The following is an 18,377-nucleotide window of genomic DNA, read 5'->3' as shown; positions in this document are numbered from 1 at the left end:
TACATTTGCATAAAGCAGCATATTGGCCCACTCCCATGTTGATAAGAGTATTAAATACTTGACAAATCTCCCTTTAAGGTACATTTTGAACAGATGTGCGATTAATTTGCATTATTAATTAACTATGGTCAAACGTGATTAATCGCAATTAGATATTTTAATCGATTGACGGCCCTAATGTTTGTGTGTGTGTATATATATATATATGTGTATACTGTGTACTGTATATATGTGTGTATATATATGAATATATGTGTGTATATATATATATATATATATATGTATATGTTATTCTGTACAATGCGTCTATCAGGACTGGTTCAGTGAGCAAATATTCCTCTATATGGATCTTTTCCTAACAGACAGGTAGCAAAGATCTAACCATTGCAATATATTTGTATATATTTTATACAGGTTTTTGCTTCTCAAGAGTAAAATCACACACTAGGGTAAATCCACAGTTTAAAATGCAGCTGTGACTATAACCTCACACTATATTGGGACTGTGTATTGTATCTTAGTGTGTCCTACGTATGTTGTGACCTTGCTGTGTGCATAGCGAAGCGTGGTAGCCGCCTCCCATACATCACTGTCAAAATGCAGACTGTTCCAGCCACATCCAGGTAATCTATTTGTCCCGGTAAAATATGGTGTAATTTGCTCCGGGTTTCTTGCAAGCCCAGCAAAAAAAAAAAGCCACGATTGTAGCTGCATCTTATGCATATGTGGTATTTTCCAGTGCTGGTGGCCAAATGTATGTAGCCTTTCTTTGTCTGTGATTCACATTGTCCTCTTCCCTTCTGGTCCAATGATGAATGATTGTACAAAGGTGTTATTTGCTTATAAATGCCAATATAAATGGCTTCAAAAAATGTTAAAGTATAGTCACTCCTGTCACAGTGTGAAGAAATGCATGACGAGATTCAAATTGCTTGTGCTCATTTCACAAGTTTAATGGCACATAGCTCTACTGAAAGCTTTCAGTGTGCAGGCACCCTCATTCTGACATCAGTCCTCTATATTCTTGGACTCTATTATAACGACTTGGCTCTCACTCTCGTCATCATGCGGTTATATAACATTATGTAACTTGATGATTTGCAGCTTTACTCAAGGATGAGGTTGGTGGATCAGCTGCCTTTTACATTAATTTGAAGTCTTTCAGCATCTAAAACTGCATCTCTAATTTGGCATTTGCTTTGGCTGTGAATTATAACCTATGGATTTAGATTACATCAGCTGTTATTTAACAGTGTTACGTGAGAGATAGAAATCATAGCCCTGAGAGTTCACAGATCATGAGAGGAAATATCGCTGTCCTCTTAATGGGTCTTTGTGTCAGCGCTGGGTCAGCAGTGCATTAGAAGAACATTTCCTTATGTAACAACACTCCTAACCCACAGAAATAGTCACTTCACCAGTTTAAGGGCTCACAAGAGAGTGAGGAAATAAAGTTCTAACGAAGAACATTTTGAGATTATTCAGGTTTCTGGGTTAAATCAGATCAATCTGTTTAATAGAAATATTGAATTGTTGTTTAAATCCCAAATGTGGCTGGATTCAAATATTCAAATAGGTGTTATCGGTTGCTATAAGCAGCATAGATATGGGTCAATAGGGGCCTACTACACCCAATATTAGGTTTTATCATCAATTCACATGATAGAGCACCGAAAGAAGGTATAAAACAACACTACAGTGATCGTAGTAATTATGACAGGAGTACATGGAGAGCATGAAATTCCATATAGGGTGGAGGTTTGCGGCAATAGATGGGAGACAAAACACACAGGTTTCACTCAGGAGACCGGGGTTTGCAATGCATCCCATAGTTGTCTTTGTGATCGCAAGTGAAGTTTCACTTTCACTTTTGAAACTTAGTTATTTAAGTTAATTAAGTGGTTTTGTTGCCTTAACCTAAAGAAGTCTTTTTGTTTGTGTTCAAAATCTAACGTTTCATTCAGTCTTAAAATGTGTTAGAATTAGGGATGTCAAAGTTAATGCGATAATAACGCGTTAATGCAAATTCGTTTTAACGCCACTAATTTCTTTAACGGATAAATGCAACTTGCGAATTTGAGGTTGTAGCGGGCTCCGTTTTAAGCTAGAGTGAAGATACTGGCATCACACGAAACTAGAAACCTAAGGAATCCATTGGTACCAACCATGTCATACTAGCTTGTCAGTAAGAACGCTAAATAACGGTCCAAACTTAAGCTAAATTTTGACGAGGAAAAACTGGCGTGGCCATTTTCAAAGGGGTCCCTTGACCTCTGACCTCTAGATATGTGAATGTCAGCACACTGACACACTGACAGCTCTTGTTTCCTGTTGTGCTTGAGTTTGCCATGTTATGATTTGAGCCTATTTTATGCTAAATGCAGTACTTGGGAGGGTTTTTGGACAATATTTGTCATTGTTTTGTGTTGTCAATTTATTTCCAATAATAAATATATAAATACATTTGCATAAAGAAAGCATATTTTTGTACACTCCCATATTGATAAATAGTATTGATAAGTGAGTATTAAATACTTGACAAATCTCCCTTTAGGGTACATTTTGCACAGATGGAAAAAGTGATTAATTTGCGATTAATCATGATTAACTATGAACAATCATGCGATTAATAACGATCGATTGACATCCCTAGTTAGAATGTGTTTCTTTTAGGTTTCGCTTTCACTTTTACAACATAGTAGGCCCCTACTGATCCACATCTATGGTGCTTATAGCGACCGATAACGCCTATTTAATGCCCTGATAACAGTTGAATCGGGTGCAAGCTCTCACATGTCCAGGCTGGACACCGATGGACATCACAGAGCTCTAAAAGATACTGCTCTGTATACATCCATCCTCCAGAGTCCCATCTCTGGACATGTTTGGGAAACAAGCAAATCAATCAGTGTCAATTAGAGCTGCGTTCAAAGTAAACCACATCCTGAGAGTCAGACTCTCGTTCTGCACTTAACAGCAGGCAACGCAATTACGCTGCAAAACCCTGTAAAGTGCTCAGGGTCTGAGAGGATGAACGGGTGCATATGAAAGACTCTTACTGTCTTTTATCTAGACCACTTTCAGGTGCCCTCCTGAGCAGAGACTTTTCCCTGAGCATGAGAGAAGAGAGCTGCACTGGAAGCTCTCTGTTTCACGTCTTTCATGTTGTGATCCACACCCCATCATACACCACGGTTTGGGATGCCATTCTACATAAGTACACTGATCTTCAAAGCCCCCCTTTCTGCTGTTCATCCTCTCATTTTGATACCTCTCTGCTGAGGTAGGGGGGCTATAACAGTCCTCATTGATTTCTGGAGTCACTTCCTCTCCAGCTGTCCTCTGTAAAAAAAAAAAAAAAAAGGTGAGAACGTTGCACTTTTAACAGCTGAGTCTGAATTAGACTCTGAGACACGGGATCATAACCACATTTGACTTGCAGTGTGAATTACAGAAGCAGGTTGCGGATCCGTTCTCCCACCTCGCTGTAATGATGCTATATTTGATACTTCATTTGCATGCATACAACGCAACGCCTGTATCAGGGAAAAGAAAGAAAGAAAAGGCTCCCAGCTTCCAGACATGTGTTGTTTAATTCTTCATTGTATATTTTATCATAATGTAAGAAGGATGGCATAAGCTGCTGCTGGTAACAGTGAATATTGATTCATAATACAAATGATTAAACTGCATAATATCTTATATGATTTGAAATGTATTGTATAATTCCTTTAGGGTGATGTTTGCATGTTTTATTTGTAAGGCAGGGGCAAGTTAAGTTATATAGCATATTTCTTAACAAAGGCAATTCAGTGTGCTTCACGTGATGCAAAAAAAGACAATTAATCTTTCTTTCGATTATAAATCAATTATTTGTTTGGTCTATAAAATGTCATAAAATGCCAAGATGACGTCCTCAAGTGTTTTGTTTTGTCCACAACTCAAAGATATTCAGTTTATTGTAATAGAGGAGTAAAGAAACCAGAAAATATTCACATTTACGAAACTGGAATCGGAGAATTTTGACTTTCTTTTTCTTAAAAAAATGACTCAAACTGATAAATTGATTAATTTAATAATTGACAACTAATCGATTAATCGTTGCCGCTCAACACAAAATAGGGGAGTCTTCTCAAGCAGAGCATTGGCATGTGATTTTAATCTGTTTTTGGTGCATAAAAATGTCTCAAAGTGGAAATTTCCAAGCTGTTTAAACACTGTGTGGTGGATTATAAACAATGCTCAAACATAAAACTGATTGTTTTCCAGGAGTTGTTTCTATATTCTGTTTATTCTTCATCAATTTATGTTTGATTTTCTCTTAATTTGTCTAACTGCTAAATGTCAAATATGATTATTTTGTTATTTGTTTGAAAACTATAGAGCATCACTTTCTATCAAAGCATGCATTCATATCAATGATCTCGTATTTCGCTTGGTGCTTCTGTGTGTGTGTGTGTGTGCTCATCCTGGTCCCAGTCATGAGACCGGTTTCTGTGGCAACATGATTTTTGAAAATAGCTCGTCTCCAACAGCCCACTGCTGTCGCAAGTTATGCAGGCAGCAGCAGCCCACTCTTGATGCATGACTCATTCATTGCTCATTATCATCCCACTCTCATTTCAATCCTACCCAGGGTCCCCTGCTTGGATATCTGATGGAGATGGCTGTTGTGGGGGGCGGGGTAGTGGCTACTATAAAGCCGACGTATCCACGCTGTGATTGGTTGGTGGGGTCCATTTAATCTGCTGTGACTACTACAGGATCCACCCCTCCACTCCTCCCCCTCACTCTGCCCGCCCTGACGGCATCCATACACAATAGTGTGCTGTCTCTGTTCCAGGGAGAATATCAGCTCTGCACAGGGAGGAGAGGATTAGCGCGACCACTCAGCTCATCTGCATACACGTTCCCAGAGAACCACATGAGCACCCAGGGCTGCACCTCTTTTGTATAAAAACCTGGCACTCCTATCACAGAGGCTCCACTTCATCTACTGTAACTGCTGTGAGAGGATTTAATAAGGACTTTTTGGATTCTTTTTAATTATTTTCACTCTTTTTTTTAATGATTTGCTTTTTTTTTTTGGTCTGTGATGTCTCTCTTTAATTGGGACAATGCAAGTAATATTTGATATAGTCTTGCTCTGAGCATCAAAACAGTTTCCCCCCCTCCCTTTTTGGGACTTTTCCACCGGGGTTGTTCCTTCATCTGGTGTGGGAGACCACAGCACCAGAATGCCATCTAGAGAGTCCTACGAGGTTCACAAGGAAGAGAAGTCCCTGGTGCAAAAGGCCAAGCGAGAGGCCAATCAGGAGGATATTCTGGCGGCAGCTCTGGGGATGAGGATGGGGCCACAGAAACCTCCAGCCACTTTCTGGCAGCCACTTAAACTATTTGCCTATTCACAGCTCACCTCGCTGGTCCGCAGAGCAACGCTGAAGGAGAGCGAGCGGACGCCCAAATCTGACAAAGTCCACAACTTCAAGGTGAGACTTAAAGAACTCTTTATCACCTGTCTCCTGAAACGTTGCTTTAATTTCATCATGTGTGGCCAGAGGGCTGCTTCTCATGCTTCCCTTGTGGGAGATGGGAGGAGGAGGAGGAGGAGGAGGAGGGGGTGAGTGTTACAGAGAGGGAGAGAGGGGATGAAAAACAGAGCTGTTTTGGTCTGTCCAGTGAGCCTTTATCAAAAGAAAATCTGTTGGGTGGTCTGTGGACCACTGCTGTTAGTTTGAGCACCAGATGGAGAGATTAGGCCGATGGAGAGGGCAAACAGTGGAGGAGTGGATCCCTATTTGGCTCTCTCTCCTAGTTTGGCTGGTTAATGGGATGGAAAGCAGCAGGTGAAATATTACCTTCAAGGCTTTCAAAGTGCTGATGCTTAACAATCTATTTCTGCTGCTTTGTTCGCTAGGACTGCTGAATGCTGCATTTCAACATGTTAGCAGTTCTTGTGTTGAAAGCTCCCACAACTGAAGGATGATGAGTGAATTTATAATGTAGAGAGTATCAACAACATCTGGGCGCTAAAACAAGTCTGTCTATTTCAAACTTAAGCTCCCTGACAACTAAAAGCCACATTTATCAAATTAAACTACTCCTACATTATCTTACATTAAATACTATTAAAATAAATGCATTCACCGCCTGTATTTAGATGTTTTTCTTGCCTTTAAACAGAAAAGAAAGACGTGATACAGTATGTATCACAGACCAAACAAAGAGTAATTATATGATAGGGGTGTAGCTATTCACAGATCTGGATCGATGCGACGATCAACGATCCAATATCATCGATGCAAAGTGTAAACATCGATACATATCATCTTTAAGATACGCTTTTCCAACCAATTGCACCTCCTCCCTACAAATTATCAAATCATATTTTAGTTGCTTTTTGTGAGTTGATATAAATGTAAATGATTGTGTTAAATAGTCATATAATATCGTCTAATATCGATCGCAGGCCCCTGAATTCAATCAAATTGTAATCGTATCGTGGGAGACTTTGTGATATCAACAAATATTGTATTGTCGTCCAAAGAATCTATATTTGTATCATGATGAAACATGTGAGTTGCATCCCTATAATAAACAGCACAAATTGGTTAGATACATGTGAAATTGTCATCCTAAGCACAACCATTAATGATGGCAGACTGTCAAAGAACTTCTTAGGTGACCGACGTTTCATGTTTTTTAACACAATGATCAAACTGCACAGTGTTATGATGCCAACCAGAAGCCAGCAGTTTTTTTTTTTACCAATATGGCTTGTTTGTTTGCCTCATCTGCTGTTGACTTAATGCAGGGAAAACAGGGAGAGTTGTGGCTCGCTCTCTCGCTCCCGGAGGCCTTTCCTGATTGGCTGGTGCTGTTGTCACCTGGTGGCGTGTGGCGCTCCCTTCCCTTCACCAGCAATGTGGCCTCCTACTGTTTCCATAGCAAGTTTCCCTGACAACTTGCACCTTAACTCTGGCGAATTGTCACATCCTACTGTGCCATGATGGCAAAACCTCCGCCTGTATTGTCAGTTTGAGGGTCTGTTTGAACAACAATCCTCCTCTGCCTCATTTAAGGTGGCAGCACCTACAGGTCTCCTGGCAGGCTAAAGATGGGAATATGGTGTCAAATGGCTGCAGCTCCCCGTTGTTCTCTCTCTCTGTCTTCTCATTGTACTTCATCACTAATATGTGTCACTGTCCTCCTCTCTGTTGTAGGTCCACACCTTCCGAGGGCCTCACTGGTGTGAACACTGTGCCAGCTTCATGTGGGGACTGATGGCTCAGGGGGTCAAATGTGCAGGTACATCTTGTTCTCAGGCTGCTTCAACACACTCTTATATAAACTGCTTATATGGTACATTCATGGTGTACATAGCGGGAATTAGTGTGTATATGGGTTACTTGGTTTTTAGTGCATCTGGGGCTGGATTATTGAGTTTTAATCGAAAATCCCAACAGTAGTTTGTGGATTAGGGGTTGTATAATAGAGTGGGCCTTATAGCTATGATGTAACGTGTACACTATGTTAAAACCGTATTTTTGACCTACTTTGTTCCTCGCTGGGTTTGTGAATGGAGTTCAAACAAGCAGAAGAATGAGTTTCACCATCAGTCATCACTGACAGATTATTTTTAAAAATCTAAAATTAGCTCTTTATTCTGTTTGGAAATAATATCTACTTTTTTTGTTTTAGCACATGGCTTGGGTTGTTCTTCACATCTTGTTATCATTATTACGATAACAAAGGCTATCTGTGTTTCCACTTCCATGATTTTGATGATGGATAAACATTTGCTCCATTATAACGTAGTAAACACGCAACAGTGGGCTCAAATAATGTGATTAAAGCTCAGTTCTTTGTATTTGTCTAAAGGCATTTTGTCATTATGTGCTCCACAGTGTGACCATATTTTGAAAAACATTCACTTTTCACCAATTTTCACTAGAGTTGCGACGATTAATCGTTTGGTTGTCAGCTATTAATTAATCACCAACTATTTTGATAATGGATTAATCGGTTTGAGTAATTTTTTAGGAAAGAAATAGTCAAAAGTCTCTGATTCCAGCTTCATAAATGTGAATATTTCAGGTTTCTTTACTCCTCTATGACAGTAAACTGAATATATTTGAGTTGTGGACAAAACAAGACATTTGAGGACGTCATCTTGGGCTTTGAGAAACACAATTTTCCACCATTTTCTGACATTTTATAGACCAAACAACTAATCGACTAATCGAGAAAATAATCCACAGATTAATCAACAATGAAAATAATCGTTAGTTACAGCCCTAATTTTCAGTCCTTTATGAACCTTCCTTTACTTTGTGTGATAGATGTAACGTACACACATTGTTATTGTGAGGTAAATGCTTCTGTTGTATTTACCCGTTTGCTTGTCAAACGCTCTGATGAGATTTCTGTTTCGCAGTAGCTGTTGTTGGCATCCGTTTCACATCCCAGAATAGTGCTATAATATAGTCGGATGTGTGTCTTTGATGTTTTATTGATGCAACAAAGTATGTCACACAAATCTGTGGGAGCTCTGGCGTTAATTATTAACGTCTCAATTTCTGAACGCTGACAACAATCAAAAAAAAAAAAAGGCACATATGTTTGGAGCCAGTCTTTATAAACTCTTGTGTTGCCATTCCTTCAGTGTCGACCACAGCCACCAGAATCTAGGGCAGCGAAGTCTCACATGATGCTCACATTTGCATACCAAAAAAAAAATGTTCTCCCACCCCCTTTTCTTTTTGTGTGTGTGAACTGGTTTTGGCCGCGTGCCAGTCAGCCAGCCTCTGCTTGTGCTTGTTGTGCCACATTTCCTCATCAGAGTACGCCCCCCCAGCCTCATCCCATCATGCCCCTGAAGGAAAACAAAGCTGGCATGTCTCTTTAATGAGGAGCAGGGCTCGGAGCGTGGGGAAGGACCTCTGTTTCCACACACATTAAAATTCAGCGGCTTCAACCAAAGAGCTGGGTCAAGCAGCTCAACCCCTATTTCACTTAAATACTTGGTTAAAAAAAAATACAAGTGGTGCGTTTTGTTTTCAGTCCCAGTCAGAAAAGGGACCGGTTTAAACTGGTAACTCTGCCGGTCGACATGGTGATAATGTGCTGATTAGAAATTAGCAACCAGACACCATTAAACCTCTTCTCAGAGCCCTTTTAGCCAAAACGGAGCCGCAGCCTCCTCGCCATAGCAACGGAGTCGGAGCTGACGGTGCAGTAAAGCAGCATCCCCTGTCTCCTGGCTCCCGGTGTCCCTGGGGCCCCTTTCTCACCCTCACCCGCCCCACCTGGGACCCCCATCAGCGTGCTCACATGGACACCAGGAGCTCAACAGACTTGTGTCTGATGACAGGCCGTCCTCTATTATACTGCCTGTCTCATATCCTTAAGAGAATCATCTCTTAGAGTAATTACATTTCTGCCTCAATGCATATAAATGCAGGCAGTGTGAATTTCTCCAGGGATCCATATTAATCTCAATATTGTCTGAGGTCCTCCAGAAGCAGAGATTCTTTGCTTTATTTAAAATTTTAAAAAAGTAGCGATTCTTCTGAGGGATCAAAATGTTATTTTTTTAATGTTTTTGGAATCAAAAAGCAGACCGCGTTTGTCAAATAAAAAAACCTCTTAGAACTTGGAGACGGCTCAAAAGATCTAAGAGCTTGAAGAGCTGCCCCCATTTTAGTCTGGGAAACTAGGTCTAGTGTAGCCCGCAGCGCCTCAATTGCTGCTTCCACAGCCATTGTGTGCGAGCTTGGATTTGGAGAAGAATAGAGCACACAGCAGCAGCAGCGCTCCCTATCCCTCCTCCAGGCCACAGCGTTTTCACTGTTCCTCTAATTCCCTCCATGCGTCTCCGTTACAAAGCGGCGCTGCAGTCTCTCTCTGCGTCTGCTCTCCACGGGCTCCTCTGTTCCCGACAAGGTGAATCCTGCCCTGAAACAGCTGTGCCTCGGGCCCCATCCGCTGTGACTGAAGACTAAACGCAATGTGGGATACTTAAACTGCCATCATGACTAATATGCCATTTGAACACTGTGTGGTGCATCATGCGTCTGAAAATATCATATAGGAGAGAAAGGAAGAGAATTTCCCCACATTTAATAATTATCAAATGCCTGTCGTTTGAATTACTATGAAATGCTTTCATGCAAATTGAAAAAAAGATGCACACAAATATTCCTTGTCATGTGGTTTATCATTGTTTTATTTTACTGTTTTTAATAAACAAATGGCCCTCTAGAGGTGCCTTTGGATCCGTCCAGTGCTCAAGGTGACTTCAATGCCGTGCATGGTGGAGGGAGAGAAGCTCTCCAGTGGTCTTGTGACATTTAGGGGGCAGACATTGATCGAGGGAATTAACACTCTTCTGCGAGCCAAAACACACATGAAACCAGCCAACCAAACCCAAATGAACCCAACGTTGAGTGTGAATTTGCATAATAGTCCTCAGTTCAGAGATAAAACGACTGACCTACAAGAAATCATTTAGTTGACTTTGTATTCTGGTTGACAGATTTTACTCTACAGTATATAGAGTCTTCCTTTTTGACTCTATTCATGAACTAAACCTGCTGTATGTCTCCCTCTCTCTCTCTCTCTCTCTCTCTGTAGATTGTGGTTTAAACGTCCACAAACAATGTTCGTCTCTGGTGCCCGACGACTGCAAGCCAGACCTGAGACACATCCGTAAAGTCTACAGCTGTGACCTCACGACCCTGGTGCAAGCTTACAATACAGCGAGGCCCATGGTGGTTGACATGTGCATACGAGAGATCGAGTCAAGAGGTCAGCCTACGACGTGTGTGTGTGTGTCTGTGTGTGTGCATGTGATTTATATGTGTAGCTTAATTTATTTTCCCCCTAGATGTATATATGTGTTTTTGTGATAAATGCAGTTTAGTTTAAATACAAATTGAATCCATGGGCTTAACCCTAACAGCTATAAAACTAGACTCTGATTTGTTGACAGTAATTGGCTGAGTGGAGGCTTTCTATTGAAGGAGTATAGCTGACATGCTGCAAACAAAGAAAGAAAGAAAGGCTGTAATAATTGAAGTCACTCCTGCATACTTAATGTTGACCTTTAAATGCAGCTGAATTTATAGCATTGAAATATCTATATCTATGTCAATCTGAATTTATGTGGTGTGATTTCTCCTCTGAAATTGTAAAAGTAAATTTCAAGTTTGTAATCTGAGGAACTTTGATATTGGACACATGTTCTATCAGTGAAACCTAATCAAATTAATAATTAATATACAGTTTTGGAAATTGCATAAATTACCCTCTGGAAATGTCCACATTCAGATCGATGATTTCCAAAGTACTATATGTGTTAATAAAACTATGAATTAAGTAGCGTTTTAATTTCCATATTGAGTAGTCAGTAGTGATTCAATTTCATAAATAGGTATTCAATTTATTATATGATCAAAACATTAACTGCCATTCTTTGCCTCCATAAAGACATTTAATAACTATTCTAAATTCATTTCCAGACAGGTCAGGAAACTCTGAAATTATGTATTTTTAGACAATGCAATGTAAACATAATTACTTTTAGCATTTTTAGCTGATATTATGCAGGAGCCCCCTCAAAACGACTCCTTTGAAATGACATTTAAAATTAAGTTTATGGATCCTGTTTACAGTATTTTTCTCTAAATTTATAGTAAACAATCTACAATATATTCTACTTAGTTTGAGGTGTTAAGCGTCTGCTTACGTTACTAACTGACTTAATGTTTTCTGGGCGGGGGTATGACTGAGAGGAGTGATGAGTGTGCTGGTAATTGTGGACGTGTAATGAGGAATACATTACTCTGTTTCCTGCTGCCTTATTTGATTGCATTTCAGTTAAATCACTCAACTATGTAGGAAGCTCATTGCTCCCTCATTGTCTGCCCTCTAATACGTGTCTGTAGCTAAGTTTGATTTATGTCTTTATTATTTTGCCCAGTGATGCAGAAAACTATTTGCATTTGCCCACGTTGTTCCACCGTGTGACATTGTGGGCATTTTATCCTTAATTTCTTATGCATATTTAAGGGTGCTTAATGGTATTTCCCAAATTACCCAAGGTAGTGAATTTTTCTACATTACTCGTGACAGCCCTGAGGGTGTCTGAAAGGTTGTTTTTTTTAATTATTATTATGTTTGTTCCTCAAGGACTGAAGTCTGAAGGCCTCTACAGAATATCTGGATTCACTGATTCGCTGGAAGAAGTCAAGATGGCGTTTGACAAAGGTGTGTGTTCCTTTATAGATTTCTGTCAGCTGATGTTTGACACCACATGCTTTGATATGTTTACATAAGACACACTTCAGATTAATGAGAAAGTGACACATTTGTGAAGGATTACTGTCCATCTGGGAGTGCAGATCCTATCCCGACATGTCCCTCTCACGCAGGGTTTCACAGTGTGGACAGACAGGGGGGTGACCTCAGGGGATACAAACCATGGATGTACTCTCACTGCCTTAAACAGAGCTGTGTTGGGATTCAGTAGTAGACTTAGTGAGAATGAGCCTGTCTTTGCCCAGTGCAGTGTGAATTTTAACTGTAAGAAAAAGCCTGCAGCAGTGGGCTAAACTCTTCTCCAGATCCGCATGTGGGAGATCATCCATGACAGAGTGTCATTCCAGCTCACAGCGCTGTGATGTTCAGTCTGCCAGCACAAGTAGGCCACGGCCTGCTCTGGAAAGCATGCATAACCGAGGGAAAGTCAGAATAAAACAGGCCAGGCGGATGATAGCAGCTACTTTGCAAAAATACAGAGCGAGAGAAGATCTTTTTATACTCCACCCACAGTAACACAATCTCTTTATTCCTCAATTCACACGGTGATGGGAAAGTGTTGATGTCAGCCATTCTTACAGTGTGAAAACTCTTCTCGTCTCTCTTATTCCATCACACATCCTCACAGATGGCGAGAAGACAGACATCTCAGTGAATGCCTATGAAGACATCAATATCATCACGGGTGCACTGAAACTTTACCTCAGGGATTTGCCTGTTCCCATCATCTCGTACGATGCTTACCCCAGGTTCATCGAGGCTGCAAGTAAGTCACAACGAGACAAATTAGTCAGAAACACACCTGTTTCACTTAAAAGATGGCAAACAGTCACTAGTGAGCTTTATTACACGGCTTTGTGGAATACTCTATTCTGATTGGTCAATCACGGCATCCTACGGTCTGTTATTTCTTTATAATAACAGAACGTTGCTATGGGCACAGTTCTGATGTTAGACTCTGGCTGACCATTTTTGTGTCAAATTATTGATTTCTTAAGTAAGTAGCCGTGTAATAAGCGGAATAATGCACAGCGAGCCGGTCATTGTTGTGAAATAAACCCCTTCAGGGTGATTGAAGTGCTGTCTCGCCCTGTTGCAGTTTATTTCACAACAATGTCCGGCTCACTCTGCATTATCCCTTACTTACGTTGTTTGCTTCATATTGTGGTCACACAGTGAGTCACATTACAGACAATAAAGGCATTAGTATTTCTTTATATTTGTTTGCAGAAAATGCTTTGTGGGGCACACATGATAGATGTTAGCAGTATATTGGCCTAAGGAGGGTGGACAAAATAACAGAAAGACCTATATGTGATGAAATCGAATGCAATAACCTCAAATAAATACTAATGTTTGATTTCTGTCAAGACTGAGTCCATAAATATGAACATATATGTATATAATGCATACATTCGTGAGGCCGTAGTTTGCAGGGTTGTTGCGTTGGACTGCACTTTGATGCCAGCACAACCACAGACAGTCCTTTTCTGTTATTTAAAGGAGACATATTATGCTCATTTCCAGGTTCATACTTGTATTTTGGGTTTATACTAGAACATGTTTACATGCTTTAATGTTCAAAAAACACATTCTTTTTCTCATACTGTCTGTCTGAATATACCTGTATTCACCCTCTTGTTTTAGCGCCTGTCTCTTTAAGCCCCCCTCCCAAAAAAGCCCAGTCTGCTCTGATTGGCTTGCAAGAAAACTATGCCACACCTTTGCAAAGGTCGTTTTCAAGCTGTGGGTGATATATTCTAATGAGACTTCATGTGACATAGGAAGGGGAGCCAAATCTGAATGACTTGTTGGATCATATGTTTTCTGATCTAGGCAGCCCACAAACAACTGACTGGGTTGTCTTATTTCACTGTTTGTGAAAAAAATGGATGTGCAAAAGCACTGACAAAGTGAGTTGTTCATGATATGTCTCCTTTAAAACTTCACCTACACAGATTTTATGGTTGTTATTGAGAAAAAGGTAAACATTCATTGGTAATTTTCCTCAGTTGCAGTTTGAACTGAACTGTGAAAATGCAGCTTTATACAACTTTAATCAGCCGATAACTTTCAAAACTCAACACTGACCCTAAGTCTTGAATAAGTATTCAACTCCAATTGTGTCCCCAATTTGCAAAACACAACAGTCAAGAAGACATTCACAATGTTAATTTGCATTAGCCGTCTCAGGCAGCCTCAGACTTCCTCTCAGAGACTAATGGCTTTTATTACCCCGCAGGAAATAACTACATTGATTTCTGCTTGTGTCCTCTGAGAGTGTATCCTGGCCTCTCTAACAAAAACACTTCCTTTCTGTTTCTGTCCAGAGCTCTCAGACGCAGAGAAGAAGCTGGAAGCTTTCCGCGAGTCTCTTGCTTTGCTGCCTCCATCACACAGTGAAACTTTGAAGTACCTCATGGCGCACTTAAAAAGGTCAGCAATGCAGTCGAACTCTGTAGAAGATAAGGGACCGTGTGGAAATTAATAGGAGGAAGGGGTTCCAGAAAAGGGGGATGATTATGTATTTTTTTCTTCTTGATGAAGGGAGTATATTGTAATATATTACTATAAAAAAATTATTTACTATTAAAAAAGTTTAGATTGGACGACACTATCTCAAATTCTTTGCACACTTTTAATTATTAATTGCTAAATAAATTATCAGTCAATAGTTTTATTATTTTTGAGATAATGTAGGAAGGGTATTGCAAAAAGGAGACGGTCCGATATAGGGCTGTCACAAAATCAGATTTTCACTACATGATTATCGTGGCAAAAAGAATTCACAAAATGATCGTTTGAAATTTTGAAAATAATAAAATTAAAATAATGCTTTCAGTCAAATGTATCTTTAACTTTGTTTATTGTGTGTTTTTTCTCTCTTTTTGAAGATAAATTACGCTAAAAATATGAGTGTAGGGAGGTGGAGAGAGAGTTTGTAACCATTAACTGTATATATAAAATAATTTAAGAGGTGCTGGATTATTTACAGAATATTATCATTTGTGTATTATTAGCAGGATATTAATATTTCATTTTTTAATATCACGGTTATCGTCAATACTGGTATATCGCGACACCCTTAGTAATATTAGAAAGAAAAAAGAAAACTAATGTTCAGTCCTCCTCCCCACCAAAATTATTTTCATACATTCCCTAAAACTCTTTATTTCTACAGTCAGTCTATGTTTCTAACTTTTTTCTTTTTTCTTTTGATACATATTCGCAGGGTGACACAGAATGAGAAATTCAACCTGATGAACGCAGAGAACCTCGCCATCATTTTTGGACCCACCCTCATGCGTGCACCAAACCTGGACGCCATAACAGCACTCAATGACATCCGCTACCAGAGACAGGTGGTGGAGGTGCTCATTAAAAACGAAGATGTGCTCTTCTAAACACAAATCAGGACTTTTATAGAACAGCTCTCTAATCATTCTTTTGTGTAAAGACTTGAATGACTGTTTGTATTACATTGATTGATACATTTTTTTTAAAATGCCCTGCGTATGGACTAGTGCTGACCTAACATCTGTCCTCCCCTGTATCGGGTGTGGGCGATGAACTTTACACTTGTACGTACTCTCCCCATTTTTGTCGGGGGATTTTCAGAAGCTGACAGGCCAGCATGCATGGTGCAAGGTCTTTGTTGCTTTGTAGTCGTAACCCAGCATGTGTTGAGATCGTGTAGCGCTGTGATTTTTGCTTTTGTCTGTTCTGTAGTAGTTATAGCCCACATTCCCAGCTGCCTGCTGTGCGGTTTTGTTCTGTTAAACATTGTATAGCTGGATGTAAAAATAAGCTACTGATATTTCTGGGGTAATTTCTATGATGCTGTATTTTTTTATCCCCTCAACGTTTTTTATGTAACCTGAAGTAGTGGAATGAGCCTTTTCCTCTTAATGTGTACACACTGGTGCATTTGCGTGACCTTAACATTTTTATCGTGTTATAAACAGCATTATTTGTGAATTTAATTTTTTTATTGTAATGTTTTTGTACACAACTTGTGCATGATCACTTTAATTTATTAAACCTTACTCTGAGAAATTAAGTGCTTAATGAGTCATCTGATTTACCATAATAAAGATCTATCAAACTGACCCTTCACTAAGCCCCGCCCCAGAACGGCCACTGGCCAATCCTACGTTAGCAACCGTAACTAGGTGCAGGAGGCCTGTCACGCTTTCAGCGGTGTGTATGGAAGCTGCAAGTCTGACAGTAGATATCCTCAAAGTTTAGATTGTCGTATATTTTTGCTTTTCTGAAGCCAAAAACGCAGGAAGAGAATATAATAATAAGCCCCATGTGCGGGCAATATCCTGGCATATTCACATGCTGGGGGTGAAAGCTTGACAGGCCTATATAGCAACATTAACCAATAGGGTGGGGGTAGCAGAAACAAGCTGTAAACACAACTTATAAGTTGGTATGGCAAACATGTTAACAAACAGCTACTTATTTACAGATTTAGCAGACATGGAGCATCATTATCATTCATTTGGAGTCGTGTTTCTGGCCACCTGGCAATTGTTAGTCCGATATTTGCTCTCTGTTTAGCTCTGTTTTTGGTCTCCACCACCTCCTGAGGCTTTAGCTGCTAAATGCTCCACTATGTTCACCAGCTAGTTAGTATCTAACTGTATCTGTCAGCCGCTTTGTGTGAGGGACATTGTGTACTGTCTAAGACCTGCTCTATATTTAAAGCGTCTCCAGATAACTTCTGTTAAGATTTGACGCTATATAAAAATAAATTGAATTGAATTGTAGTTTTATCAGCTTGTAAACATCTGCCTGCTGCATCTTGAAACAACACTATGAGAGTGAAGCAAAACAGCAAAGTTGTGGGCCAGTCAACCAAGACAATGATCCGTAAATAGTTCAAATAGTCATTTAATCCATTGTTAACATACAGCTTATAGCAGCTGTAATTTAGCTTTTGAATGTCAAAGTTTTGTACAGCAAATGTTTCATGACGGTAAACAACAGTCCTACACACGTAGGCTCTGCCCAGAGATAGTGACGTCTGACATGATGCAAATGTAAAGCTGCCTCTGAAATCCCATGTGAACCTCCTTCAGATGACTGTCCCATGTCTCCCTACACCTCCTCACTATCTGTTTTTACTTGTCTTTGCCCTAAAGGATAAGGCTGGCAATATTTTATATTTGTCGTATTGTCAACAAATCACATAAAGTCACAAATCACATAGAGACCAAAACCAACAATTTATTTATCTAACAATACACTAACAATTTATATAGTTAATTACTCTGTTGTATAAAACACCTCAACGTACTGGGTGACATATTCCATCATTATTATTTACTATGCATGGATAATGTAGATTATTTTGTGTCAGTCCCACATACTGCCATAAATGTTCACTAGAGCACCAAATGTGTATTAATCCACCGCTAAAAATAGTCCCCAACAAATGCACTATTTATTCATGTTTCGGTAATGTTAGCTACAAACTACAGTACCTAGCTGTTTTAGGAAATTACTCTGATTTTTTAAATAATAAAACTACATATTTGAGACCCATCTTTAGGGAAAGGGAAGTCAGAAATCATCAAGACACAGACAAACATATTTTGGTCTTTTCATAGGATTTGTTGGCAATAAGAAAGATATACAATAACAGCATCTGTATCCTTGAAAAGGCTAAAGAATATATACATATTTAACACTGCTTAACCCTAGCAACATTTATATTTGTGGCTGCAAGATGTCTCTGGCAGATAGGACTGATAGTCTGCATATTCAGAATGACAGGTTGTGCCTAAAAGCCACACGTCATGTGACTTTACTGTACATAAGCCCCTCTAACAACACATCAGTCACACTGATTCATGGTGAGATTAAAACCAAACACGCAACACCTAAGGCAACACCACTCGGGAGACTGTTAATTACTGGATATATGTGCAAACAATGTCACATTAAATTTATGCATTTTAGGTTTAATTACCCACAGGTAATGTCTTTCCAAGCAATTTCTACGAACCAGCCATGCACAGCCATCAGTGGCTCATTATATGACCAGT

General features: G+C 39.7%; 1 protein-coding gene across 1 annotated transcript; it reads left to right on the top strand.

Annotated features, from left to right (window-relative positions):
- Positions 1–4,624: 4,624 nt before the first annotated feature.
- On the top strand, positions 4,625–16,381 carry chn1 (chimerin 1). Its single transcript, XM_037790293.1, has 7 exons — positions 4,625–5,489; positions 7,224–7,308; positions 10,636–10,809; positions 12,193–12,270; positions 12,950–13,087; positions 14,652–14,757; positions 15,554–16,381. Exons 1-7 carry the CDS (start codon positions 5,238–5,240, stop codon positions 15,723–15,725), a joined length of 1,005 nt encoding a protein of 334 aa, XP_037646221.1. The 5' UTR covers positions 4,625–5,237; the 3' UTR covers positions 15,726–16,381.
- The last annotated feature ends 1,996 nt before the right edge of the window (positions 16,382–18,377 follow it).

This window comes from Sebastes umbrosus, chromosome 13 (genome assembly GCF_015220745.1).
Source record: "Sebastes umbrosus isolate fSebUmb1 chromosome 13, fSebUmb1.pri, whole genome shotgun sequence".
Classification (NCBI taxonomy): Eukaryota; Metazoa; Chordata; class Actinopteri; order Perciformes; family Sebastidae; genus Sebastes; species Sebastes umbrosus.
Note: the sequence above shows the minus strand (reverse complement) of the source record. Positions and strands in the feature narration are given on the sequence as shown.